Source organism: Oxyura jamaicensis, chromosome 21, assembly GCF_011077185.1.
Source record: "Oxyura jamaicensis isolate SHBP4307 breed ruddy duck chromosome 21, BPBGC_Ojam_1.0, whole genome shotgun sequence".
NCBI lineage: Eukaryota > Metazoa > Chordata > Aves > Anseriformes > Anatidae > Oxyura > Oxyura jamaicensis.
The window spans coordinates 2585370-2611698 of record NC_048913.1 but is presented as its reverse complement, the minus strand read 5'-3'; the positions used below and the strand labels follow the sequence as shown (position 1 = coordinate 2611698).

The 26329-nt window shown below is 44.8% G+C and overlaps 1 protein-coding gene across 2 annotated transcripts in view; it reads left to right on the top strand.

Annotated features, from left to right (window-relative positions):
- Window positions 1-26329, top strand: part of MIB2 (mindbomb E3 ubiquitin protein ligase 2) — a 42041-nt gene that overhangs the window by 8388 nt on the left and 7324 nt on the right. Inside the window, exons 3-16 of one of the 2 annotated variants that reach the window (XM_035344346.1) lie at window positions 4891-5233; window positions 6229-6400; window positions 14047-14153; window positions 16436-16630; window positions 17166-17308; window positions 17998-18105; window positions 19279-19383; window positions 20073-20235; window positions 21223-21356; window positions 23212-23360; window positions 23961-24117; window positions 24448-24602; window positions 25515-25641; window positions 25937-26167. In XM_035344346.1, coding sequence (XP_035200237.1) covers window positions 4987-5233; window positions 6229-6400; window positions 14047-14153; window positions 16436-16630; window positions 17166-17308; window positions 17998-18105; window positions 19279-19383; window positions 20073-20235; window positions 21223-21356; window positions 23212-23360; window positions 23961-24117; window positions 24448-24602; window positions 25515-25641; window positions 25937-26167 — 2193 coding nt within the window. In that variant the 5' untranslated portion in view covers window positions 4891-4986. The remainder of the gene's footprint in view (window positions 1-4890; window positions 5234-6228; window positions 6401-14046; window positions 14154-16435; window positions 16631-17165; window positions 17309-17997; window positions 18106-19278; window positions 19384-20072; window positions 20236-21222; window positions 21357-23211; window positions 23361-23960; window positions 24118-24447; window positions 24603-25514; window positions 25642-25936; window positions 26168-26329) is intronic. The other variant, XM_035344347.1, reaches the window with a different exon arrangement.

The window sequence follows — 26329 nt, the reverse complement described above, 5'->3', positions numbered from 1 at the left end:
CTCCTTTCAGAGGGTTGTTGCTCAGTTGTCTCCTGAAGAGTGAGCACCACCGCACTGACTGCTTGCTTGTGCTGCAGTGGGGTTATTCTGGTTTTCTGCTGATGCAGGCGGCGCTGGGGGCGTGCTCTGTTCCAGGCTGCCTGCATCGTGTGTCTGTTAACATCTCCTGGTGCTTGCCCAATCTGCGCTGGGACCAAGGAAGGGTAAAGCAAGTGGTGTTGGTCTTGACAGACCTCATGGGCTTGAGGTTATTTTTGTGATGTCAAGTGAACAGCGCCATGGCTGCTTGCTTTGTTTCTCTCTTCCCTGAGAGAGATGAGCCGAGGATCAAAGAGCAAAGCACAAACCCACTATTTTATGAGAGGGGAACTCAGAGCAGGAGGGTGGGTCTTAGAAAACAGGACGTAAAACTTCCCAGATCCTCTTCTAATTAAAAGAAGCTTATTTACCCGCCTCCCAGTCGTGCTGAGGATGCAAGAGTTTAATTATCTTGCTCGCTGCTCAGTACACCCTGTGCAAAAGGTCACGTGGAAGGATGGGTTTATGGCTGCGCAGCGCTGCCGTGGGCGCAGTGTGAACGCACCGGCTGTCAAATAAGCAAGTCGTTTCAGGGAGCGTCCTGCCTGGTTTTGTCAGGCAAAGGACACCGTGTTTTCTCCTCCTAGTGATGTTACGTCTTTTCTGTCCCTGGGTGGGAATTTATGGCAGAAATCTTGACTCCCGGAACAACCACGAAGCTGTCACCCTCTGCTGTCTGGCTTCTGTGCCCAGTGGTTGCGTTTGTGTCGAGCTCTGTGCTGCGTGAAGCCAGGGAGCCCAAGCCTGCGGCCCCGTGGGTCCAGACACACACACTGCAGCCCACACGAGTCTGGTGTTCCTTGCAGGCTGCTGAAGAGCGAGAGGAGGATGAGGAGCGGGCAGCTTGACCCCTGTGGTAGGTGTCGGGTGCTGCAGATCGCCAGCAATTGGACATGCAATGATACAAGGGTAGGAGGAGAAGTCAGAGACCGGCAGTAATAAGAGATGGGAGATGATGATGTTTTTCCAAACGCTTAGTGCAGTAACGACTTCTTGTGGGGCTTGTGAATTAACGGCTGGGGAAGCTGGATAGTTCCTGCTCAAGTGAAGTTATTAAAAATAATTCCACAGCTTGAGTGAGCTGCTGTGGAAAGGGCCGGGTAATAAAAGTTCTGCTGCAGCTGTCTCCACGTGAGCTCCCAGAGGATGTTACGGAGCTAGGGACTCCAGAGGAGCATCAAAACCTGAGCTTTGTGAGCTTGTGCTACCGTTGTGAAAATACAAAAGTCATTTGCCATTTCCCAGACCACTTACAGAAGCATCCTTAGGATTGGCAGAGCTCCCGAAGGTGAAGTAATTCCTCCCAAAAGACAATTTTAACTGCAGAATACATCTCAGAAGAAAAAAAATAAATAAAAAGAGGAGGGGAGGAAAGAAGCACCTGCCTCTTCCTCTGTTTACCATGCTGTTGAAATAACCTGATAACTGCGTTACGTGCATGGGATTTGCCAACCTGCTTACACCACCACTCGGTTCTGTTTACCATGTATCCAGTAGAGCAGCAACCTTTGCCTCTTACAAGCCATGTGTTGGGCTGCCTCTAGAGCACCTCTACCAGCAGCACGGTTTGAGTGTTAGCAGAAAAACGTTGCAGACTGAAGGCACTTTCCCTTTGTTCCAGTTAAATATTACTTTTATTTCCTAAGAGTACTTTGATTACACCTGGGCTGTGCTTTTCCATGTCACAGTAGATGAGGTCAGAACATTAGGTCAGAATTCAGAGACATGTTTGTGTTTTATGATGGATTATTTGTTCAGAGCTCTCTTTAAACTCCTCTGGGAAACTGTTGTTTTCTCTAAACTGTTTCTGGCAGCTACACCTATCCTTCCCTGGAATCATTTATACTCAACCAGCTTTGAGGGAGGAGCAGGAGTATTTGCTTCAATGAGTGAAACGTTTCCACTTAGGAAGTAAATAATTCTGGTCTCTAGCATGATTTAGACCACATGTGTGTTATAATTCAACTCCTAAAGACTTTGGATGCTTTTTCATCTTGTTACATTGCACTACCCCTCAGATTAGATGGAACGTGGTGCCTTTGGTGCCTTCTTGGGTGACAAGAGAAGATTGGCATTAAAAAGTCAGCCTTCAGATCGTCCCCCTGTACTCGGCCCTGGTGAGGCCGCACCTCGAGTACTGTGTTCAGTTTTGGGCCCCTCGCTACAAGAAGGACATCGAGGTGCTCGAGCGAGTCCAGAGAAGGGCTACGAAGCTGGTGAGGGGCCTGGAGAACAAGTCTTACGAGGAGCGGCTGAGGGAGCTGGGCTTGTTCAGCCTGGAGAAAAGGAGGCTCAGGGGTGACCTTATCGCTCTCTACAGGTACCTCAAGGGAGGCTGTAGCGAGGTGGGGGTTGGTCTGTTCTCCCATGTGCCTGGTGACAGGACGAGGGGGAATGGGCTAAAGTTGTGCCAGGGGAGTTTTAGGTTGGATGTTAGGAGGAACTTCTTTACCGAAAGGGTTGTTAGACATTGGAACGGGCTGCCGAGGGAAGTGGTGGAGTCCCCATCCCTGGAGGTCTTTAAAAGACGTTTAGATGTAGAGCTTAGGGATATGGTTTAGTGGAGACTGTTAGTGTTAGGTCAGAGGTTGGACTTGATGATCTTGAGGTCTCTTCCAACCTAGAAATTCTGTGATTCTGTGATTCAGATCAGTGAGCAGGGGGTCATTGCAGCCCAGGACAGCATTAACCAGCACTCAGCATCGCAAGCGTGCAGTCAAACTGCAGCAGCTTTCCTGGGTGGTGGAGTCCTGGACGTAAGCTCAGAGCCGTGGGATGAATCCATGTGCAGCTCCTTTGTGAGTCACTGGAACCTGCAGAACCCAGGGAAGCTCGATGCATGTGGCAGCAGTAAAACTGTTGCCATCTGGATCCAGCTCCTTACGGGCTACTGATTAGATGGATTTTTGCCCTTGCAGCTTCGTACTTGGGTATCAACAGAGATTGCATTCCTGGCCTGCAATAAGCATCAGGCCTGTAATTACAGAACTGCCAGTAGACAGCCAAGTGTTTTCTGCAAAGTGGAAAACTTCGTTAAAGCAGTGAAAACTTAAAGCAGTAAGGCATCCATTTTATTCAGAATCATATAGGTTGGAAAACCCCTTCACGATCAAGTCCAGCCGTTAACTGAGCACTGCCAAGTCTACCGTTGATCTCTGATCTGGAGGAGGAGCAGATCATGCAAATCTCCTTAGGTTTTGTGATGCTTTTTAAAAAGGATATTCTTTCTCTTCGTTTCACAAAAGCAATAACCAGTGGTGCACCTTAAACTCAGCAATGTTGCATTCACCTCCACAAAGGTCTAAATGAAAATGTTGCCCAAGGCATCTTTTAGTGATGATTAGTAGTAAAAAGTTCACAAGGACATTTGCTTTTGGTGTTCGGATGTCACAGTGATGTGCAGCAGAAAAAGCCCGAGGCTGGAGAGATGCTAAAGCTGAACAGAAATCCGGTTCTCTGTGTATTAGAAACTTCATTTTGCATCACATTACTCCTCCATACATATAAAAGGGGATGTTTGGCTGGGGGAAGAGTTTATTTTTAGCCCTGGGTGGTTTTGGTTGCTTTATTGGTAGGCGGCAGCATTAGCTGCACGGCACAGAGCTGCTCCTGCTGCCACGTCTGGGTGCACATCCTATGAGCTAGCTCATTGCTGGTGGGTCTGTCGGCCTGGTGTGAGCCAGCTGCGTGGCGTGGCGCTTGGTAAGAGTCACTGTGCTTTTGGAACCTGTGCAGTTTGGCCCTTGGCATTCTGCATTGATGAGTGTGGGTTTTTTCCTAAGTATTTCACAAAATTTGGGGTGTTAGAGCTTGAGATGGAGACCCAGGGATGCCCAAAGGTAAAAGGATGCTACAGTAGATTTCTCCTGAACTCTAAGAGCAGCTTGGCCCTAAATACTGAAAGCAGTATTCCTCCGTCGTCTTCTAAAAAAGGCATCTATAAATCCATAAGCCAGACTGACAATCTGTGATTGAATTCAGAGCTGTGGATGTGCTGCATCCATGTGGCGTTCACCTCATTTACCAATTGTCATGGCAACAGTTGGAGAGGCTATCCCAAGCTTTTCCTGCAGTGCTCACTGCAGATGAGCTGCCCACCCTTTCCTGTTCCTGCTGTAGCTAGAATAGCAACAAAGGTTGACATTTCTCTAACGTTGGCTCTCATTTTAAAACTGCTGTTGCTTTTGGAAAACAGTTACATATTGCTTTCCTATGCGTCTTTAAGGCTTCCTGTATCTCAAAATCAATCACAAACTTTCCGAGCAAGATGAACACAGCGCTGCAGTATTATTTGATAAGATATATGTGAAGTCTTCATCAAAAATAGACCTCTGTTACAGATTTATCTACTCAGCATGTCAGGCCTAGTCTGTAGCCAGGTCATACGGGGGCAGGGAGCATGTTTCTTTCTATTTTGGCTCTTTGTGGAGTTGATGTTAAGTTTACCTGTAGTACTGTGAAGAAGCAGGACTTCCAGTTTCTTGCTAAAGGCAGCTGTCACTTTTTAAAACAGCAGCTGGACTGCAATCAAGACTGAAGCTGAATAGAAGGTAATCAGGATGCATCTCAGTAATCTCTTTACGCAGCATCTCTTCTGATGGTGTTTACAGCAGAGTGGGATAAATACTTCAAGGTGGGCTTTGAGTTCTTTTCACTTGGGAAGTGGAATCTAGAAAACCTACTGGCCCCGCTAATTGAGCATGAGTTTGTGCACCAAGGGCACGAGCTGAAATGGCATCCGCTCGCCTTGCTCTGAAGGTTGTTGCTGTGATGTCCGGAGTGACACCACTTAATGCTACGTTGTCTTCCCAGGTGTGCTGAACATGTGTGCTGCTGCTGGATGAGTTGCTGCTGCCCATCTCCAAGACACGCTGCCTGAAGGATTTCTGAGGGTTGCTGTGCAGAGCGATGGACTCGGACCCCTATGCCAGCATGCAGGTTGGGATGCGGGTAGTTCGTGGAGTGGACTGGAAGTGGGGCAACCAGGACAATGGCGAAGGGAACGTTGGGACTGTGGTGGAGATCGGTCGCACGGGCAGCCCAACCACTCCGGATAAGACTGTGGTCGTGCAGTGGGATCAGGGCAACAGAACCAATTATCGGACTGGATTTCAAGGAGCTTATGACCTTCTTCTGTACGATAACGCACAAATAGGTAAGTGTGGCACGGACAAGAAGCACAAGCATGTGCTGTAAAGTCATCTTCAGCATGTGTAACCTGCCTCACATGCTAACTGGCATGTGAGCCTTTTGCAACTACGTTGTAATGAATATTTGAGTTCAGCTGTGCTGTTTTTCTATGGCAGAACCACAGAAAGGCATTGAAATTGAGCAAGATAATTCAGAACAAATGAGATGTCTTCTTAGATCAATATTATTTCGGTTCCTTTGTTTAGGCTTTGTATCTGAAACGTACTGAGCTTCATTGTCAATTGTTTGTGCAGAACAGGCTCCCAAGTATTATTTCAGCTAAGTAGAATTTATATTGCCTGTTTTGCATAGTAAACAGCTCAAAAAGTCAAGCATCAGAAAAACTGAGCAGCCACAAATGGTTACAGTTGAATTTTTCTGATTGAGCTCATTTGTTGTAGCTGTGCTTACTTGATTGAGTAAGGGCAGGAGTTATCTGTTGTTGGGAGAAAGATAATGTATTGGAGAGATCTTTAAACAAATACAAAATCTGCTCTGGTTTATTGCACTGGATGAGCTCTAATCCTCTTCCAGTATCCCCTGCTTTCATTGCATTCCCATGCAACCACGTAAGTGTGAGCAGCCTTATTTTGCTGCTCTGGTGGAAAAGAGCAGGTAGGTGTAAACTAATGCCAGAGTCAGGGCTGTGTGGTAGTAGTAGTGGGGACCTGTCCTAACGTACAAATCCGTGGAGACAGAAGGATTGTTGGCTCAATCTTAATGCCACCTCAGGGCATTTATGGGGTTTCTGATTTGCTTAGATGGCAGCCAGATCAACCCTGCTCAGTCCTAGAACGCTGTGCAGGCTTTCCCTTATTAAGCTTAGTTGTTCTGTCATCATCTTCAGCACATGCGCGTTTTTTCCCTTTAAAACATGCTAATACAATTCTAACAGCTTTGTAAACCGGGTTTCTCTGAATTTTGTGTGGATATTACATTCTTGTCCTTCTGTTCTCCTAGGTGTCCGTCACCCTAACATCATCTGTGACTGTTGCAAGAAGCACGGTATCCGGGGAATGCGGTGGAAGTGCAAAATGTGCTTCGACTATGATCTGTGCACGCAGTGCTACATGAACAACAAGCACGATCTGTCCCACTCCTTTGAGCGCTATGAGACAGCACACTCACAACCGTAAGTGGAGCCACAGGGCGAGTCCAGTGAAATGTGTTGAGATTTATAAACTACCCTTTTATAGCAGTGGTCTCCAAGACAGGGTGCATGAAAAATTGTCAGCACTAGTTTCAGTTGTGCCTCCTCAGGTGGGCATGAATCTTGCAATCCTAGGATAAGTTATAGGAAATCAGCTCTTGTCTCTGTCACTGATTTTCTTCTCTTTTTTTTTTTCCTTGAAAATATCACTGTGTGTTACATCTGTCTTTAGCAACCTAATTCCATGGACAGTGCTGCCTGATTTGCAGCTGTGCTCCCTCCCAGATGGGGAGCTCTCTCTGAAATTACTACCATAGTCTTGACAGTATCGTTGAGCCAGAATTCTGAGTGCTAGCAAGGGGTAGCTGCTGCTGTCCAAAGAGATTGTCTCTGAGCTTTAAGGCTCGTGTTTATCCACCAGATTAGGATGTTTCTTGAGCTTGTGTTAATACGACAATCCAGACAGATCCTATTGTGAAATGAGCGTCATGATTTCCACTGTGTGTGAATATATATACGAGTGTGTGTATTTAGTGGAAGTATAAATACACCTATATTTTTACTCTCAGCATTATAGTTAGCTCTAGACAGTTATTCAGGGGCACCTGCTTGTCTGCTGATAGAATGAAGGGAGATAATCTTCCTAACATTCAAAGGAAGAAGAAAAAAAACTAGACAACAGTTATCATACGAGGCTGCACAGCTGCAGAGCTGTCCAAGTTTGTGGGCCTCTGTGTGGGCCTCTGTGTGGCTCAGGGTGCTGCTGCTTTGGGCCAAATGGTGCTTGGGCTGCTCTCATCTTTACTGACCCTGATCAGGAACACCCCAGAATGCTATTTTTTCTATCAGGAGGGAGAATGCCAGGCAGTTTTCTCCTCAGAACTCGTATCCTTCACAGACCTTTTCTTTTTCTGAGGAACCTAGATGGCAAAAGATGGTAAATAAAGCAGTTTTTCCTTTCAAGGCTTGTATCTCACCTGTTTCCAGGCTGCTTTTGAATTAGGCAATAGAGTGCTTGCCATCAGTGTGAGAAGAGAGACTGCTGGTAAACTTGCCAGACCTAGAGCTGTCCTCTGTGACTTGTTTGACTTTGCCAGTACACTGCAGCACCACTCTGGAACATTGCCTGAGAAACCTCTGAGCTCTGCTGGGGTCTCTGGATGCAGCTTTCCCCTAGAGCAGAACTTGATGTCTGATGATGTTGCCTCTTTGTGCCCTTTTGGTTTATTTGGCTTGCTTTTTTTTTTCCTGAAATTCCTTTCCTTTTTCTGCAGGTTTGTATCACCCAGTAGTTAGAGATGTGATACAAACAGGCTTTTATTAGTTCGTAAAAGGAAGCCTAGACATAGGCCAGAGTCTGTGATACTGAGTCTTCTATTAAAGTAGTAGGGTTCTGATTTACATCACTGTATGTTAGCAGGAGCAGCTGCCTAATACTAGGCAGCTAATAAAACAAAAAGCGGAGGGCACAGTGTGAGCCTGCCAGATGTAGGAGTGCAGGAACAGATGTGCAGGAGCAGGAAGAAGTCAGGACACCTTTGCTGTAATGCAGATATAATCCTGTGATTTCTCGGTCTGTCCTGTGGGTTGCATTAAGAATGGAACATTCTGATTTAAAAAAAAAAATAGTGAAACCTATGGCAGCAGCTGGGGGTGGGGAAGATCACCTTTGAACAGCACCATGGGGAGAATTTCTTTGGGATAGCGGAGGTCTGAGCTGCAAAGACAACAGTGCCTTAGGCAATGCAGCATCCTTTTCGAAGAACAGAAATTGCTTGCTTTTGAATCATTGGAGCCCTGGTGTTGTGAAAAGACAACTGCTTAGATCATTCATCTCCATTTTTTTGCTCAATAAAGTAGAAGAGAAAACCTTTGGCAGGCCACCAAAGACTAAAAGGAAAAAAAGCCGTGTATTTAAAACATGGTAACTGCTGTGTGGATTTGGGTTTTCTCAGGGCTTTGCTGTTACCTGCTGTCGTTTGAGTGGCTATGAAATAGAGAAGTAGTCTCCTTCGGAGATCAGGTTTCTCTCACCTCCTTTCTCTGGCAGGAACGGCTGGGGTATGGTTATTTAAATGGGAAACAGCCTCAAGCACAGCACTGTTTTGCTTTCAAGACCATCAGTGTGATCAAATTAAGCACCATGCAGTTCTCGAAAACTCTGTGTTCCAGAGCTTTCCATCAGCTCTCCTTTAACCAGAGATCAAGAGCTGGGGCTTGGCAGCTTCTCCCTGCTCTCAGCCCGTTGAGATGGGATGATCACCGTGCCTCCAGGACCGTGACTGCTGCCGCTGCTGGTCCTTCGCTGTAGGAAGCTGAGGGGAGGACAACTTGCGATGGCAGTGCGATGTCCTTGTGCAGCAAATTGCTGCCACCTGCACTGCTGTTGCCAGAAGCACCGCATGACACCTGTGCAGCTAAACCTAGGCAAGGCCAACGAGTATCATCCCTGGAAGTCTTCAAAAGACGTTTAGATGTAGAGCTTAGGGATATGGTTTAGTGGGGACTGTTAGTGTTAGGTTAGAGGTTGGACTCGATGATCTTGAGGTCTCTTCCAACCTAGAAATTCTGTGAAATTCTGTGATTCTGTGAGTAAATGTTTATAGCAGCTCGCTAATCCTAGGATTTTTAGAGACCTTAAGCCCAGGCAGACACTGCAGAGCATTCCCAAACAGTTTCCTAAAGAGGCTTTGAAGACACACCTTTACCTGAAAGCTATTTCAGGTCGTAAATGACCTAGTTTGACCTGCTGCTGGCAGGAAGTACTGATTTTGTATTATTTTGCCATGTGAACTCATCTCTTCCTGGCATCTGCCAGTTGCTGACATTGTTTATTGGTCGTCTTTGGTTTGGATTTTTTGGATGTTAATTTTGAGAGAGGCGTTTATCCTTGGTTGAAAAGGCTGGCCAGCTCAATTTCACTGCAGACCTGTGTTTTTCATAATCTAGTATCCATTTGCTCAGTAATTGGAAGATAAATCAGTGTCTGTAAGCAGCATAGCAAAGCTTACCAGGTTTCGTCCTGGCAGTCTCCTGCATCATTGCAGCCAGTAGAGAAGGTGCCAGTTGCCCCTGCCTTGGGTGCTGTGACTTTGCAAGCAGCTTTGCCAGCTTCTAGTGTCTGGATGCAAGGCCGATGGCCTTTTTCTCTGTCATTCCTGAGAGCTTTCTGAATGGAAATCAAACTGCTTAGAGGGAAAGAGAGAAGAGCTGCACATCCTATTGGCAGGATGGCACAATCTTTTGTACTTTTCACTCGATTGTTGTTTTTCCTACATCCATTTTTTCCCCGTTAGCAACTGTTACTGGGATCAAGCTTTACTCACCAGTAGACCACATCCTTGACAATTTTTGGAAGTTCTGTGTAATTAAGCTTAAAAAATCTAAATATTTTCTTGGGTTGCATTTTATACTGTAGTCAAAAACTGAGTTTGCAGTTATTTTCAACCATAATTCTCAACAGTCTAGTTCACCACTTGGCCTTCCAAATCAGATGCATTAAAAGAACAACCGCGTGCTATCAGTCAGATCCCTGTGTGCAATGCTGGCCCACTGAAGGCAGCTTTAATAGTCCAGCCTTCCCCCTGTGACTGCTTATAGCGTAAGCCTGAGCCGATCGAGCAGCTGAGTGGCAGCTGCTGGGCATTTGATTACTAAGCAATAAAGGGAATGCAGGTTTATTCCCTGTAGTAACCTCTTCAGTGCATGTTATTTATGCGTCAGTTTAAGATGCCAGACTAAAATTTCAGTGAGTAACATTGAGTTAAATCTGACTCCTCTAGGGTGACTTATTTCCTAATGTTCTTAAAAATGTTCATTAAGTATGAATTTATTTATTAGGATGAATTTATTTGAACGTTAGGGCATACCCTGATAGTAGGGCTTCTCATTTTTAGTTTGGAGTATTGGTATATGTCTGGTTTTGTGAAGGCTGCGCCTCGGCATGGAAGCAGAGGATTGACAATGGAAATTCTTGGTAAAGGCAGCTCCTGAAATAGGTTTATGTGATCCTGATCCCTCACTTACCAACGTCCTTGTCTTAGGCTGGTTCATGCTTGAGCAATCAGCATCCGCCCGCCATCTGTCAGAATTTCCTTTCTTTATCCTTTGCTGGAAGTGCTTCAGTAAAAGATTTGGAGGGAGGATTAGAGAACCTAGAATTTCTTGCCGAGGTCAGTTTTACCTGGAGGTTCTGTAGGGTCTTTGTGCTGCTTCTTTTTTTCTTGAGGCAACCTAGGTAGATCCTTCTCTATTCTATAGGAACTGTGTGTTTGTAACCACTGAAGTGCATTTCGGGCTTACAGCCATGTCTCTCTGAGGACAGAGATGAGATGCATGGCTTCACTCTGCACAGAACATGCTCCCGAGTGTCTTCTGGACTCCGCAGTAATTTAATATCATTGGAATTTGTGGGACAGGAATGACTGCAGTCCTTGAATGGCTGTTATAATTAAAACTGTTATTAAAGGCAATATTGCAGTGATTAAATTTATCCCTAGGGCATTCCTGCAACACACCAATAACTTTGGTTGTTGCGCAGTATTTAGAGCAAAACATGTCAAATTAGATTACAGCCAGAGAGATGTGTTGGCTCGGGACAGCTGGTTCTTGCGTTGCCCTTCTGTGTTGCTGGTCAGCAGCGTGGGTCAAGACGAGGTCAGAATTGTTGTGAGGCCAAGGGCAGGAGGCAGTCGTGGTGGGTTGTCTCCAGCATTTCAGTGGAATGGGACGTGGAGTTCCTTGCATGGGGATTAAGAAAAAAGTCTCCGTTTCTGCTTGTTCACCCACACAGTAGACACAGGAAAGTGGTCCTACACCTGTTATGAATTATCCATTCCTGGGAGATGGCTCAAAACCTAATATTTTGGGTTCTTGCATGTTTTTTGCCTCTAATTGTCTTTAACATCAGTTAAAGAATCCCTGCCTATCAAGAAAGGGTCTGTGGTGGTACTCTGGGATGCTGAGAGAGAACTGAGGATATAAAAGCAGCAGGGGAATAAAAAAACATCAGCACCTGTGAGAGAATGGTAAACACCTTGGGTTGTTAATGTTCTGTAGGTAAGTTTCTTGTGGGTTTCCAAAAAGCTTGGTGGAATGGCTCTGCTTGCTTGCAGCTAATGCTTTGGAGGCCAATTTGTCAGGAAATGTTGGCACTGATGTGAACATCGATGGAATTCAGGCTGTGCTTGCTGTGTGCTTACAGACAGACCGCTGCAGTTAAAAGGCAATTTGATCCCGTCCATGTTTATAAGTGACATTAAGGAAACCCAGCTTTCTGAACTGGCCAGCTTTCTTTTTGTGGTCTCTAGCCACAAATTTACCAAAAGTGACAGCTAACATGAGAGGTGTTGAGATGGAGAATGGCTGCTTTTAGGATTATACAAGCCTAAGAAAGGAAAAGGGGGAGAGAAAGAAGTGTATTGTTATTGCTTTGTCTCCAGGCTTCATTAAGACATCTTTGCTAAATTGTTAGAAAAGTATTCAACAAAATACAGGGTGCATAGCACGTTGGAGCTCAGCTGTTTCAGATGGAATACACAAATCTGTGCTGGTTCTTGAAACCAGCCTGTAGCAGTTTATCCCTTTTTAAGGCGTGACCAGTGCAATAAAATGAACACTGGTAAGCATTTCTTTTTAGCTGAGCCTCCTAGCCCTCTTCCATGATTGTCTCTTCCATAACAACTGACGGTGTTTAAAGAATAATAAAAAAACAACACCAAAACTAACAAAAACCCTCAACCATTCAAAAAATGGTCTTCAGCTTCTCCCCCACAGAGCTACAATCAGGATAATGAAAATGACGAGATGAACACGTGTGAATAGTCTCTCTCCTTTTAAACACACAGGTGGGAGATCCGGTAACAAGTTAAGAAAGGTAAAAGACTTAGGCTTTTGATGGATCAGTAAACAGTGAGTTCAGGCATAAGCTTTTTATCCTTTTGAGTCTCTACCTTCTCTCTGGAGGCATTAGATGGGAAATAAATAAGGTGGCATGAGGTCAGCCCTGCTGCCGTAGGCTCCCCGCCCCTTCACTGTAGTAGGGCTGCTGAACTTTTCACTCCGTCTGGCATCCACTAAGCCTGTCGGGAGGAGCTGGACAGTTAAGGGTATGGATTGCAGCAGCTCTGCAGTCACCTAGCAAAGTGAATTGCACTCTAGGGACCAAACCAAACAGCTCCGAGGCCTTTGGTGGTTTAGTATCGTACAAAAAGCTTTCTGTTAAGGAACTAGGAGCAGCAGAGAAGCTACTGTAAAGTTATGGGAATTGGGAGCTGCTTTAACAGGACGTCAGACCCCCTGTTCACTATCACGTAGGTAATTTTTTTTCCTCCTTAAGATGAATTGGTGTGTATGCCTGTGATGCAGAGTGCAGGGAAGATAGAGGTCTGTGTGATCCTGGAAACAGGCTAGCCGTAGCGCTGTTGGTCTAATCTTGGTCTAATCAGAAAGTGAATGAGGCTGTGCAGCCTGCAGCTTATGTTATGAAATGTGCAGTGTCCCTCTCACCCTGACATGGTACCAAGCTTCCTAGAGAAGTTACAGACTTGGTTCTTACTTGTCCCTGTTTCCCCCTCTCTCAGAACCTATTTTAGAGGTAAGTTTTCATTGCATGAAACCTGTACTGTTAGTACAGGTTTGACTTGGATGTTCATCGTGGGGAAATGTGGATTGTCTTAAAGGGCACAGGTGGCAATGAAAACTAACATGCCCTGCTACTATAACTTTCAGGATTGCTCGATGGTATTTTTTGCAAGGCTTCCCCTGCTCTGTGTAGGCAGTGGGGTGAAGTTACTAAAGCCAGACTGGGATAACTTTGGGTTGCAGATGTTGCACCTTCTGCTGTAGAAAGCTGGTAAATGCTTATGAATAAAAATATTAGCCTGCATGCATTCACAGCAGTCATAGTTGGCCCTCAGTGAGCTTCTTTGTCCTAATATAATTAGCAGTTTGTGCATCTGGGGAAATATTTCTTCTTTGGAGCTGCTAGGTTGTATTTTTGCCTTACGCAGCCCCCTCAGAGCTCTTAAAGTTCTTAAATGATATTCTTTTTTTTTTTTTTTTGATTCACTGCTGAGTGTGCTGTGTGCAAGTGAGCGAGTGTAGTTGTTTGGGGTTTTTGTGTTCAGCTTTCAGCGAGGTGACGTTCTGGTGTCCCACACCATGAGAGAGAAGCCCCACCACAGTTCTGCTGCTTGTGTGCGGATGTCTGTCTCCATGGACTTTCACTGACATCTGCCGCCTCTTCTCGTGCTTGTACAGCAGCCTCTATCCCCAATTATCTGCATCCTGCAGCTGACGAAAGCCCAGAGCTTTATAAAGCTCAGTGTGTGTCTCGCAAGTTTTGATAATGTTTGAAGAAAAGCCTGGATCCTTCTTAGTCCAGTATATTATTCACTAATTGTCTTTCTGTAAGTATTCTGACCTTCCTGGGAGACCAGCTTTTAGGATCCAAGTCCCTGTTCAGATACTTTATTCTTTTCTTGCATGTTTTACATGCTTTTCAGAAGTCAAGCCATGCTTTTCTCTAAGTATGGCACACTTGGTCCTGACACAATGGACCTGGGTTGGAAGAGAGCTTTATAAAGTGAACAGTAGCAATAAATTTGTTCTCTGATTTTGTTTTTCAGAGTCGTCGTGAGTCCCCGACAGAATCTGACTCGTATCACATTAAAAGGGACTTTCCAGGGGGCTAAAGTAGTCCGCGGCCCAGACTGGGAATGGGGTAACCAAGATGGTAAGCTGCTTCTCAGATGTCCTGTAAAAGACTGTTCCATTTTTTTGTATCTTTCTTTTTGCCATATTGCTGGTTCAAAATGCATGTGCTGAGCTGTAGGTTCGAGGGAAGCTGTTCAGATGATACAGGTTGCTGGTTTTTAAATATTTGTTTTCTTGTATTTGTTTAGAAACATACCTGTGACATAGACTCTATGCGTTCATTCAGGGTGTGGGAGGGAAGTTTCGCTGCTCCTAGTTCATAAATGTGAAAACTCATGGGAACCGTCCTGGCAGATCTTTTATAGAACTGTAAGTGTACAGCACGTTATGAGAAAATAAAGACCTGTCCTCTCCTGAAAAAGCTTCTGTTCGTGGTGGGAATTAAGGTTTGTCTGACTTTGTGTGTAGTATTCCTTTTTCCTTTGGAGTTCTTTGGAGTTATCCTTATTTGGACACTTCAGAACAGCAAAGAGGAATAGTCTAGGTTTGACGTGGAGCACTGATGTAGAACTATGTGCTGTGGTTACTGGAGAATGACTTCTGCTTTCTGTATGAATCATAACTTCAGGATGAAAATGCAGAGACAAAAAAGCATTTTCAAGACTTGGGATATAACAAGTAACTCACTGATAGCAATTTCTGTGTAGTGCTGCAGGGCTAAGGAAACTTTACGGTCCATTTCTTTTCCAGAGCCTTATAGCTTCTTTTTTCCCTTAATAATTACAACTTAAGTTTAAGTCCAAAGGTTCCACCACTTGGTGTTGACCCCACCATTTATTGCAGCTCTGGGTTCAGTGGAGGACGTGGCTACTTGCAGGTTTGAGAACAAAAGCAGCTTATGCTCAGTCCAGTTTAGCCATCCTTTGGAGATCAGATCGACATTTACATGTCTGAGACTGGCGTTGCTTACGACGACAGTGACGTGAAAGCAGTGGTATGTGCAAAACAAGTGAGAAGTGTAAGGCCAGGTTCTCTGCTCAACCTGCCTCGTCTTTCCTTGGTGGAGCTGCCCCCATCCACTGCTGTTGGCTCTTCAGCACTTTACTTCCTGGTAGCACTACCATCAGTTCTGCTTCCATTTAAGGAGGCAGCATGTAAGTAGTGGCAATACATAACCTTGCAAACTTTGCCACAGCATCCAGGGGAGTGTGGGTGTTAATTATGTGCTCCTGTGTGCCTGCTAAAGGCAATGGCATCTACTTGAGAAAGCTGATCATATGGTCTTGCTTTTATTTGCCTGGAGCTTTTAGTATTCCTGTTGCCCTTTGCAAAAAAGAGCATTGAGTGCAAAACGTGCCAAGTGACCAGGCTTTTTGTTCAGCTGTGCTCAGGGTTGACCCTTGCAACTCTTCAGTCATTTCAGTCTTTTCATTGTATACATGTTTTTCCTCGTTGCCATCTGACCCCAAACACTGTGGATGTGGATGCTGATGCTCTCCTTAGTAAAAAGCACCTGGACAGGGAGGGAAAGTTACAATAAAGCAATAAAGATTACACTAGCTTGTATTATTCTTTTTAGATACTGTGCAGTTAGATGAGGAAGTAAACTCCTTTAAGTTGATAAATCCCAAAGCTTTGCAGGCAATTCGAACCTCGTTGGCAACCCAGTGAGACAGACAGATGTTGCAGAAAGAGGGAGGGAATCTGCAAATTTGGACTGTCTGTCACTATAGTCAGTGCATTTTGTATATAAATCTAAAATCTCCACTTTCTGGACTGTTTCAGCGGTGTTTTTCTCTGCTTTGTGCAGGTAAAGTACCCAATGTTCTTCCCACCTCGCCAGTGCAGGAGTGATGTTGGGCAGATTTTCCAACGCTGCTGTGTTTTTACTTTGCCACAGTGTGGTGCCATGACACAGCGTGCTGCCTAGCTGGGCAGTGTTTCTGTAGACCAGGAGAAATGGCACTTACACTATTACTGTGTTCAGCTTTTCCATATTTATTCCAAAGCAAATGGCTGCCTGGCTTTCAGTGAGCTTCACATGGAGATTCTCTGAGTTGATCAAATTCAGTTGTCCTGTAGTTTAATTTCTCTAGTTAAAAAGTGAGTGAGATTGTTTGCACCTTATACAGATCCAGCATGTAAAGCCTATATGATAGGGCCCCACAGAAATCCTTCCTGGCAGCAACTTCTCTGTCAGGATTTCATCTATCAGCTATTGACTTTCAGCTCTGGGCCTGCATTAATAACATAAATAACATTTTAAGAAAAATGTTATTTAAATTTTGTCTCAGGTAAGTTCCTGTGTACTGGTCTCTGTGAAAATACAAGCTGGTGCTTTTTCCCTTCTCTTTCCATTAGGTGGTGAAGGTAAAACTGGACGCGTGGTCGATATTCGCGGCTGGGATGTAGAGACTGGACGCAGCGTGGCCAGCGTTACGTGGGCCGATGGCACCACAAACGTCTACCGAGTTGGACACAAGGGAAAAGTGGACTTGAAATGTACTGTGGAGGCATCTGGTGGCTTTTACTACAAAGAGCATCTCCCCAAGTTAGGTGCGTAGGCACAAGTTTCTGTTGAGAAATAGTGACTCTCACTGCCGTTTCCTGACACTAAAGCCATTTTGATTGGAAGATAGAAATGAGGAGGTGGTTCTATAAAGGTCCTGCATAATGTGTGCCATTAAAAAAAAACAAGTCTGCGTGAACACATTGCTTTATGGTTGGTAAAAACAGTTCGTTCTTTTAGTGGTAAGGTCATGTAAGACCATCAGATACCCACAGTTGTGTCCCAAGGCAGCTTCTTGATGCTGCAGGTGTGTGAAACTCCCCAAGGAATGCCTGTGTTGTGTGTTGTTAGAACTACCTCATGTTTCATCCATACCACGATCCAGTTAGAGTCAAATCCTCTTGGTCTCTCTACGTATGCTGTCCCACTGACTGAGTACGGCATACTCCACGCGTAGAATTACGCTGTTCTGCATCAATTAAGCCTTATGCTGATTTGCTGCCCTTGTTACAAAGGCAAACACAACACAAAGCTGCTTAGTGCGTCCTCCATGTGTGTGGATGGTGTCATTCTTCTCTTTAGGAAAACCAGCTGAACTGCAGAGGAAAGAAAGCACAGACAGGCATCCGTTCCAGCACGGGGACAAGGTGAAGTGCCTCCTGGACATTGACATCTTGCGGGAGATGCAGGAGGGCCATGGTGGCTGGAATCCTAAAATGGCTGAGGTATGCTGCTGCTCCTTCTCATTCTCTTGGCATTATAGAAGTAACCACTGGCCAGGAAGTTACCTGAACATCTTTGTGTAGCATGTTACCTCCTGTATTCATACTGTGTTAGGCAAATCACTAATACAGATTCTTTATAGATAGGACACAGGAGTCAGATTTTTACGTTCAGATAAATCTGGGCTGTATGAGAATACCTTGCAGAGCCCTGCAGAATTTCTAAGACTCTGAGATTGGTCAAAAGAGTCGCTCCAACATCTTGGAAGCCAGTGCAAAAACAATAATGTCTGGTTTGGTCATTTTTAAATGAGACATGGATCTTTTCCTTGGAGTTCTGTATCCATTCCATTTGGCTTCTTTTGTAGCAAGCTTTACAGCTAATGAAAGTTGAGTATTTTGTCAACAGTGGGCTCTATCCATGGCCAGGACTAAGACCCCTTTGCCCATATGATGTTCTTGGAGCTTAGCCTGTTGTTTTGTCCTTGGTTTGAAGAGCAATCAGTCTTTTGTCACCTGTTACTGTCTATAAAAACTCAGATATTAGAGAAAGTAAAAGATAGAAATCACACCGATTACTTTCCCTCCTTTTGCAGAAAAATGACTGCATCTCATTTAAATCAGATTTGGGATTAAGCAATGTGATTCATTTAGGGGTTTTCCCCTGCTTTTTTTTCCTCCCCTATCAAAAGTTCATTGGCCAGACAGGGACTGTGCACAGAATCACGGACAGAGGGGACGTGAGGGTCCAGTTCAACAGTGAAACCCGCTGGACTTTCCATCCTGGAGCTCTGACTAAGGTATGTACGTACTGACCGGGGAGATTGGCCAGAACTAGAAATGCTGCAGGGAGCAGCTGGCAGTTGTGGTAGGATGCAAGGTGTCTCAAGCAAGTGCTGAAGAAATAAACTGCTGCTGTAAGAGCAGCGGTACTAGGCAGAGTAGTGCAAGCACTCAGAGCTGAAACAGATAGCTGCAGAATGGGGGAGTTGGGCTGCTAGGAGGTCCAGTTGTCTGAGCCTTTAGATTTTAAATGTTGGAAGTTCTTAAGGTAAATTCTCTTTATTAATTTCTGTTCCTTTGATAAGAAAGGTAACAAGTGACCTACAACAACTCATCCTCCTGCTGCCTTTCATCTGTGACAAGCCTTTGTCCACATCATTTCCATTTGATTTTTTTCCTTCCTTATGTCTTCATTTTGTTCTACTTGCAACTTTTTCTCTTGCTTCTCTCTGGATGACCTGAGCCTTTAATCCATCTCTTCTAACTTTGTCTGCATTTCTAAAGCTGATAGCTGTGGCCTTCTCCAGGGGGTCATGGTCTTGAAATGGGGATTATTAGAAATGGGGCTCATGGGTATAGAAGGAGCTGCTGGAAGACTATGAAATTCTGAAGAATTGAACATGGTCACAGGGCAAAAAACCAAAGTCAACACCAATGGATAGTCCAGTGTCAGACTGGTCTGTGCAGAATTGATCTCCTTAAAAAGTGGGTTTTGACAGTGCCCCCTTCTTAGCTCAGTGAGCAGAGGGAGCATCTGGCAAAGGATCAGAAAGAAACTGGAGTTTTTCCCGTTTTAAATAAAATGGATTTAACTTCCTTATTAAAGTGAATTAAAGTCTCCAGGTAAAGTGAAAGGATAGACCAAGGGAAGTTCCAAGTACTTCATGCTATTATTATTATTTATAAATGGTTTGAAGGAAAAAGAAGAAAATAGTTCTGTCCCAAGCTATTTTCCTATTAAATGTGTGCTTGGCTTAAAACAGCAATACTGGAGCCCTTGGGCTGTGTTTGTTTTGCAGTGCATTGATTACACATTTCTTGGGAACTGTACTTAGGTTTTGTAATGTCTTGCTTTTAGCGTGGTTGGGCTTCGTGTTTGGTTGGGATTCCTGAGGGTGGGGGTGGGGACTGATCGCTATTTTTTTTTGGCTTCATCCCCCAAAAAGCTTATGACTTTTTTTTTCTTGTAGCTCAACACCTTTTGGGTTGGTGATGTTGTCCGAGTGATAGATGATATGGAAACAGTGAAGCGATTCCAACCTGGTCATGGGGAGTGGACAGATGAAATGGCACCTGTGAGTGCGCGTCAGTTCCAGGACAGTCCAGTAACTTCCCGAGTTTTCCTCAGCAATTAGGAATGGTGACTGGGCTTGCATGGCCCTCCAGCATTCCTGCTGGTCAGTGAGAGCACAGACCCTTCTGGGACTGCTGAGGCCTAGCAAAGAAACGTTGCCTAGTGCTATTGGTAATACAATCCTATTGCAGAACCCAAAGCAAAGTGGGTAGGTGGGGAATCTGACAAAGAATTTGACTACCAGTAAGTCAGATGAGAGGTTTCACTAACCAAGGTAAACGAGTCCTCTTAAGCTCTTCCCAGTTCTCTGGAACGAGACAGGAAAGTGCTTGAGTGGGGAAAATGGTCTGATCGGACCAGGAGCAATTAAATGCATAGAGGAAACCTTCCCTAATCCCAATTTTCAGTTCTCTTAGGGTTCTGCAGGCTAAGTTTTGTTGTTTCACCAGCTTTCTAGATGTTTGTAATATGTCTGGGAAACCCTTCTTATGTTAAAACCAGTAACAGAAAGTGCTGAGAACCCTCTGGTGTCCTCGAAGTGGGGGCTTCTGCGCGCGTGTCACTGTTTAGTGCTTCTTTTCACACAGCAGGAGTGCCGCCTGCAAAACCTCTCTTAGAAGCGTTGTGTTGGTTCTGAGATGAGAAGCCTACTGTCTTACCTTTTAAAAATCCTTTCTCTTTCCATTGCAGACCCTAGGGCACATTGGCAAAGTGATCAAGGTGTATGGGGATGGAGACTTACGAGTGTCGGTTGGAGAGCAGTCCTGGACGTTTAACCCTGCTTGCCTGACAGCCTACCAGAGAGATGAGGAAGCGAATCTCATGACAACGGAGAATGCAAAGGAATCTAAAAGTGAGATAGTGAGAATGAAGGCGTCTGGGCTGGCAGGGGTTGAGAAATGTTTGCTGTGGTTGTAATAACAGCAGCATGCTTTGGACAGTGGTAAACTCCATCTGCCTGTCCTTCCTTGGATGGAGCTCCAAAACCAAGCTGTGTCTTTTTGGGGAAGCAAAGCTGGTCCTAACAGGAAAATACAGAGTTCTGTACTCGGGACTGCTAGCCGTAGTACTGCCCTAGGTTCAGTTATTTCTTTCTGCCCAGATCTGTCTCAATTTCCTGTTCTATCCTGCTGCTTTTCCTGTAGGAGGATAATAATTTGTGAATGCCTGAAATATTCCCAGGTCTTTCTGTGGAAGTGCTGTCAAACCAATGAGTGTTTTCCCCAGTCCACTCTGAAGTTAGACTTGGGATCTTACGATGTGTAGAGGGGATTCTACCTGTTTTGCACATCTGCTCCTAAAATTGCTTGTAGCCTCACTAGCTTCCTTTGTAGGTTAGGATCCTGTGGGAGAGAAAACAGACTTGGTGGTTTTGTTTGTTTTGCCACGCAGATAGCTCATAAACTGTTTCCTCAATTCCTCTCTCCTCCAGGGAGAACTTGCATACAAGCCCAGGCTTTTTAATTTTGCCCTGCCTGGATAACTGTAGAACCTCTGTCCATTCAAACATTCAAAAACCTGTGGCTGGAGGGCAGGTCTGCAAGGAGCTGTATTCCGGCCTACACCATCCTTCCCAAACCCTCATTCCTCTTCAGATTATTTGCCTTTTGGTGGTAATTCTTCTGTGTTGGTCTTCTGAATCATGGTCTCTTTTGTCTTTTGGGTTCTCAAAACGTAAGGCTTCTAAAGCCAGAGTTTTGTGCAAGCTGCAAATCTGTAAAGCTTTGTGTGAGCTAAGAGGCATTGCAGGCCTGTACAGTGGTTGTACAGCTGTGCTGTGCCAACTGTACACATGCTCTTCGGTGCTGTTAACCTGTTGCTGCTTCTCATTCCTCTCCAGGCACTTTGATTACTGTACTGGAGAAGCTGTTGTCGCAGAAGACAGAGTCAGACCATGCAGGGTGTCTTGTTATTTGGGCAGCGCTCAACAACGCAGCTAAAGTCCGGGAACTCCTTCAGAAGTACCCAGACAAGGCAAGTTCTGAAAACATCCTGAATGTTACTTTTTATTGTGCTTTAAAATACTATCATCAGATTGTGTGGTTGAGTAGGAAGAAGGGTGGGAGAGAAATTATAGACTTTTCAGACCTTATATTAGCTAATTTTACTGCAATTTAGGATTAAATATGTAAATTAAATGTGAATATTGGATGGCTTCAGAGCATGGCATTGAAGCTGACTTGGAGCTTTGTCCCTACAGTGTTTCCAAAGCTGTCTTTTCCTAGATTTCCTGTATGGACACTGTACCTGTAGAATTAGGGAGAGCTGTATTCATGTATATATGAAGACAGTACCAGGATGTTCAATAATCTAGCCCCTTTTTGAAAGGAAAGCCACAGGTTATGTCTGACTGAATGCATCTGTCCTTACATAACCTTGCTAAATAAATTGTTGGAAACAAGAAAGAGAAAAGCTGCCCAGATCCCAGCGCTGTGCAAGTCTGTGCAGTGTCTTATCTGTCTGACTGGAGCAGGGAACTGGGCTGGACTTGCTGCTGAGAAATTTGTTTGCAGAGTGCCGCTGTTAGGATTGCATCAACTCAAGTCGCTGCTCTTTCCAGCTGCCTGAAGGTTCCAACCCTTTCAGTGAGGGGTCTAAGGTTTGAAAGCAGGTTTTAAAAGGAGAACTGGGAAATGAAGTATTTCAGCAGTGTCCTTGGAAACCAGTGGTAGCAAACTCAAGTTTTATTGAGGCAGTGTCTACAGGCAGGAGCAGGCAGATGGCTGAAAGGACTGATTCTGAGCCCCTTGAAGCTGCTGTAATGGATTGTTTTCTGGTACTTACTGTAGTTCCTTATGTAAAAAGATAAAGGGAGCCCTGGAGATAGGAGGAACAGCCAAACATCTGTGTTCGTTATCAGATAAGCAAGTGCCAAGAGTCAGGAATACGTTGCTGTTAGTTTTATTAGATTTCTACTTTATATTCTATTAAAATATTTCTAATAATGAATTAGCACTTCTGTAACTGTATTATACGCAGCAAGAGCATTATATACTTTGTAGTGCAAGCTAGACTTGCTTGCCTAGGGCTTTCCAGCTTATCAGCATTGTCTGTCTTGTGTAAATGGCAGAATTATGCAGTGGCCTATAACGCCTCCTTGCTTGAATGACTCACCCATCATCGAGTGAATCGAAGTCTTGCCTGTCCTGCTCTCCTGACTGCTGCACAGAACCAGCTGCAGGGAAAAAAAAACTTTGTTCTGCTTGCCAGTCAGCTGAGGTTTTGCCAGCTCCTTCATCTCTTCTCTTTAGCCTCCTGCTGATTTCAGTAGCTTCCTTTCCTTTTTTGTCTTGCATTTCATACAGCCTTCTCTTTGTTCTTCAGTCCCTTTAATTCTCAAAAAATGTCATTGTAGCACCTCAGTGCTGATTTACCTTCCTGCCAGTGTGCCTGGTGAAGTACCTGGAGTAACACAGAACAGTGGGGGCTTGGCATCCAAAGCCTTATGCAAAGCTAATTTGATCTCCTCATACATTTTCCTATTAGGAAAGGAATTGTTGGCAGAGATGTCAAGAAGTATTCTGCTTGCAGGCATAGAGGAATTTGGCATCAGAGCTGCAATCAGAGCCATGGCTTCCAGCTCTTTGCTCCCTTCTCTCTTCTCGACTAAAAGTGCTATCCCCTTCCCTGTTAGGAATATTCTGGGACAAGGTCAGCCTTGTAGTTGATGTACATAAAGCAGAGCCGGCAGGGCACAGCTTCTGTGTAGCATTTCCGAGAATACCGCAGTTCTGCAGCTGGTGGCTTTCATCCTGCTGAGGCCGGAACTCAAGGCAAGGTCTTTCCCTAACTAAGCAAGCTGTTTGCTGTGTCTTTGTCCTTCCTGTAGGTCGACAGCAAGAATCAGGGCAGAACAGCCCTGCAGATCGCCTCCTATCAGGGGCATCTGGATGTTGTCAAGATTTTGCTGCAGGCACATGCCACTGTCAACCTAAGGGATGAAGAAGGAGATACAGCACTGCACTACGCAGCTTTTGGGTACGAGATCTTTTCTTGCTATCTCTGAGACAGGCCCTAAAGGGCTGCAAAAAGACATTTCTAGGTGTAGATGGACTGTCTGCATGCAGAGCACATGGGAGAAGCTCAGGAGGGAGGGTTTTCTCTTTTGCCTTGTTAGATATTGGCATGTGATCTAAAAAGGACTACAGGTGAAAATCTTAGTATGCTGACTTAATGCCCACAGCTAGGTCAGTTTCTATGCTATAAAATTTGGGGGGAATCAGAACAAGTGATAAGAGCATTTGGTGATTAGAGTTTTAATGGTTGGGATTAGTTTGGTGGCTCAGTTTTGGTAGTGCACTTGTTTTCCAGAGCAACATGAAAGGTTGAATTTCAATGTCAGTTACCAGGGAAGAATTCTTCATTATCAAGAGTGGGAGATTCCTGTTGATTTAAAACAGAGCAGATTCTAGAGCAGAAGTTAGGAAGATTTTTTTTTTTTTTTAGAGGAGGTGGGGTGGGGTTGGGAGGATGCAAAAAATAAATAAATAAATAAATTCTGTTGGCTTGCAAGAAGTGAAAATTTATTGTCTGCACAGCATTGAATCTAATCTGTCTTACTCCTCGCCTTTAAATCAGAAACCAAGCTGAAGTTGCCCGTGTGCTTATTAGTAAAGGAGCCAGCGGAGACCTGCTAAACAATGCGAAGTGCACAGCACTTTATGTTGCTGTCAGTCAAGGATTTGCAGAGGTGGTGCAGGCCCTCTGCGAGCTCAACTGTGACGTCAACCTCCCAGTAAGTTCAGGGGTTTGAGGGACTTGGGTTTTGGTGATTTTGGTGTTTTTTTCTTTTGTGGTGGGGGTTTGCTTCTCTTAACATCACGCATCGTTTGTTGCTTAGTAGAATTTGAAGCTAGTTCTCTTAAAATGCCGTGAGTTGCACCAAGGACGTATTTATTTACATTTTGTACTCTGAAATTCTAGTTTGGGGTTTACCCTTCATCACTGTGAGTCTGCTTAGTTCAGTCCAGTAAGCACACTCCTTTGTGCTGGACTCTTCCTTCCAGTGAGAGCTGACCTGCTGCTAACGTGTGGTGTTGTATTCTGCTTTGGTATCCTCTTACAGGATTCCCAGGGAGACACCCCCTTGCATTACGCTATCACTGCAGATTACAAAGTCATCATTGAGATTCTCACTGAAGTACCCAACATCGATTTCACTGTCCAGAACTGTCAAGGCTTCAACCTGCTCCACTATTCTGCTCTAAAAGGCAACAAGCTGTAAGTGAACGAACAGCAGCGTGCATTCCTGGGGAACACATGGCTTGGCTAGGTGGTCTGGGGCTAGGTGGTGATAAAGTTTTACTGACTGCCTGTTGAGAAGCTGTGAGCCCTAGCTGGTTAGCACCCAGCTGAGCTGGGGGAGCTGACTACCTATAAGGCACTTGGAGCAAAGAATTTGCTCCATTAGTAGCAGTTCTTATGTAGCCATAAACAGAATGTGTATGTGGTGCCTGGGGTACGGGACAGGTGTCGGTTTCTGAGTACTTTGCTTGCTTTTGGGGAAAAAAAAAAAAGATTATCTCAAGAATCTGAGTGTTTTTCTTCCTTTTCCTCCCTTCTCTAATTCTTAATTCTTATGCTAATGTGTTAATTCTCTGCAGAAATGGTTACTCGGCAAGGAAGAAGGGAAAGGCTGAGATCATCTAACTCATTACATCCAATCTGAGATATTTTTAGGAATGCAAGTACTCAGTGCAAAGCACTAGTACAGACAGGCTATGCCACTTTTCTGCAGCAAGCTTCCTGGCAATGTGTGCAGTATTTGAAGGCAGCAGAGTGGTATAATGCTCTGCCTCATTAAAGCTGCTAGCAAAAGTTTGTTAGAAAATGTTGTTCCAATACTTGAGAGACAAAGGCAGAATTTGCCCTGAATTGGGTGCAAGTGTAGCAATACTGGGAAGGAGCGTGGTTCTCTGTGATGATTATGCTGACAAAATCATCAGTAATGTATAAGTGTTTTATTCTTGTAATTGTCTGCAAGATAGTGGGAGCACTCTGCATCGCATTTGCCAGCTCATAGTGCTTCCTGTTTAAAATTGAGGAACCTAAGAGACAGACCTGTTTGTTCTGCATTGTTTTCCTTCCTGATAAAGTAACTCTTGTGTGTCTGGTTTATCTCCAATGTTCTAGAGCCATAAAGAAGATTCTAGCAAGAGCTCGACAGTTAGTTGACTCCAAAAAGGAAGATGGCTTCACTGCCCTGCACCTCGCTGCTCTCAATAATCACAAAGAAGTGGCAGAAATTCTCATCAAAGAGGTAAGAAACCAAACAAAGCCACCAACAAAACTCTTAGCTCTCCCATTCCCCAGATCCCACATTTCCTCCTAAGTTCTGTTGAGTTAATGCTGTGTGTGATGTGGAGGTGTGTGGGTCATATGGACAGAAACAGAGGGCTGCGTCATATAGCACTCTCTTGGAGATATCTTTATTTCTGTCCTGCAGATGGACTTGAGACTCAGGGCTTTAAGCAAGCACTATAACTGTAGCGCTTTTCTTCAGCCAAACTCAGCAGCAATAGCTCTTTTTGTTTGATGCAATTCTTCTCTTCAAGGGTCGCTGTGATGTCAACCTCAAGAACAACCGGAATCAAACACCTCTGCACCTGGCTGTCATCCAGGGACACGTAGGGATGGTGCAACTGCTGGTCAGCGAAGGCAGTGATGTCAATGCTGAAGACGAGGATGGGGACACAGCCATGCACATTGCCTTGGAACGACAGCAGCTGATGTCAGTCGTGATGGAGAAGCGTGAAGGGGAGATGGGGTTATCCCTCCTTTCCAAGGTGAGCTGGGAATTGGAGGAATTCTAGCACCAAGGGCAGGAGAATGCATGATGATAACGGTGTGGCTGCAGAGAGTGGGATCTAAAAGGGGGCAAAGGATGGCAGTGAAATTGTTGTGCAAAGCCTGTCCAGCTGAACATGAAGCAAACCTTAATGCTTGGG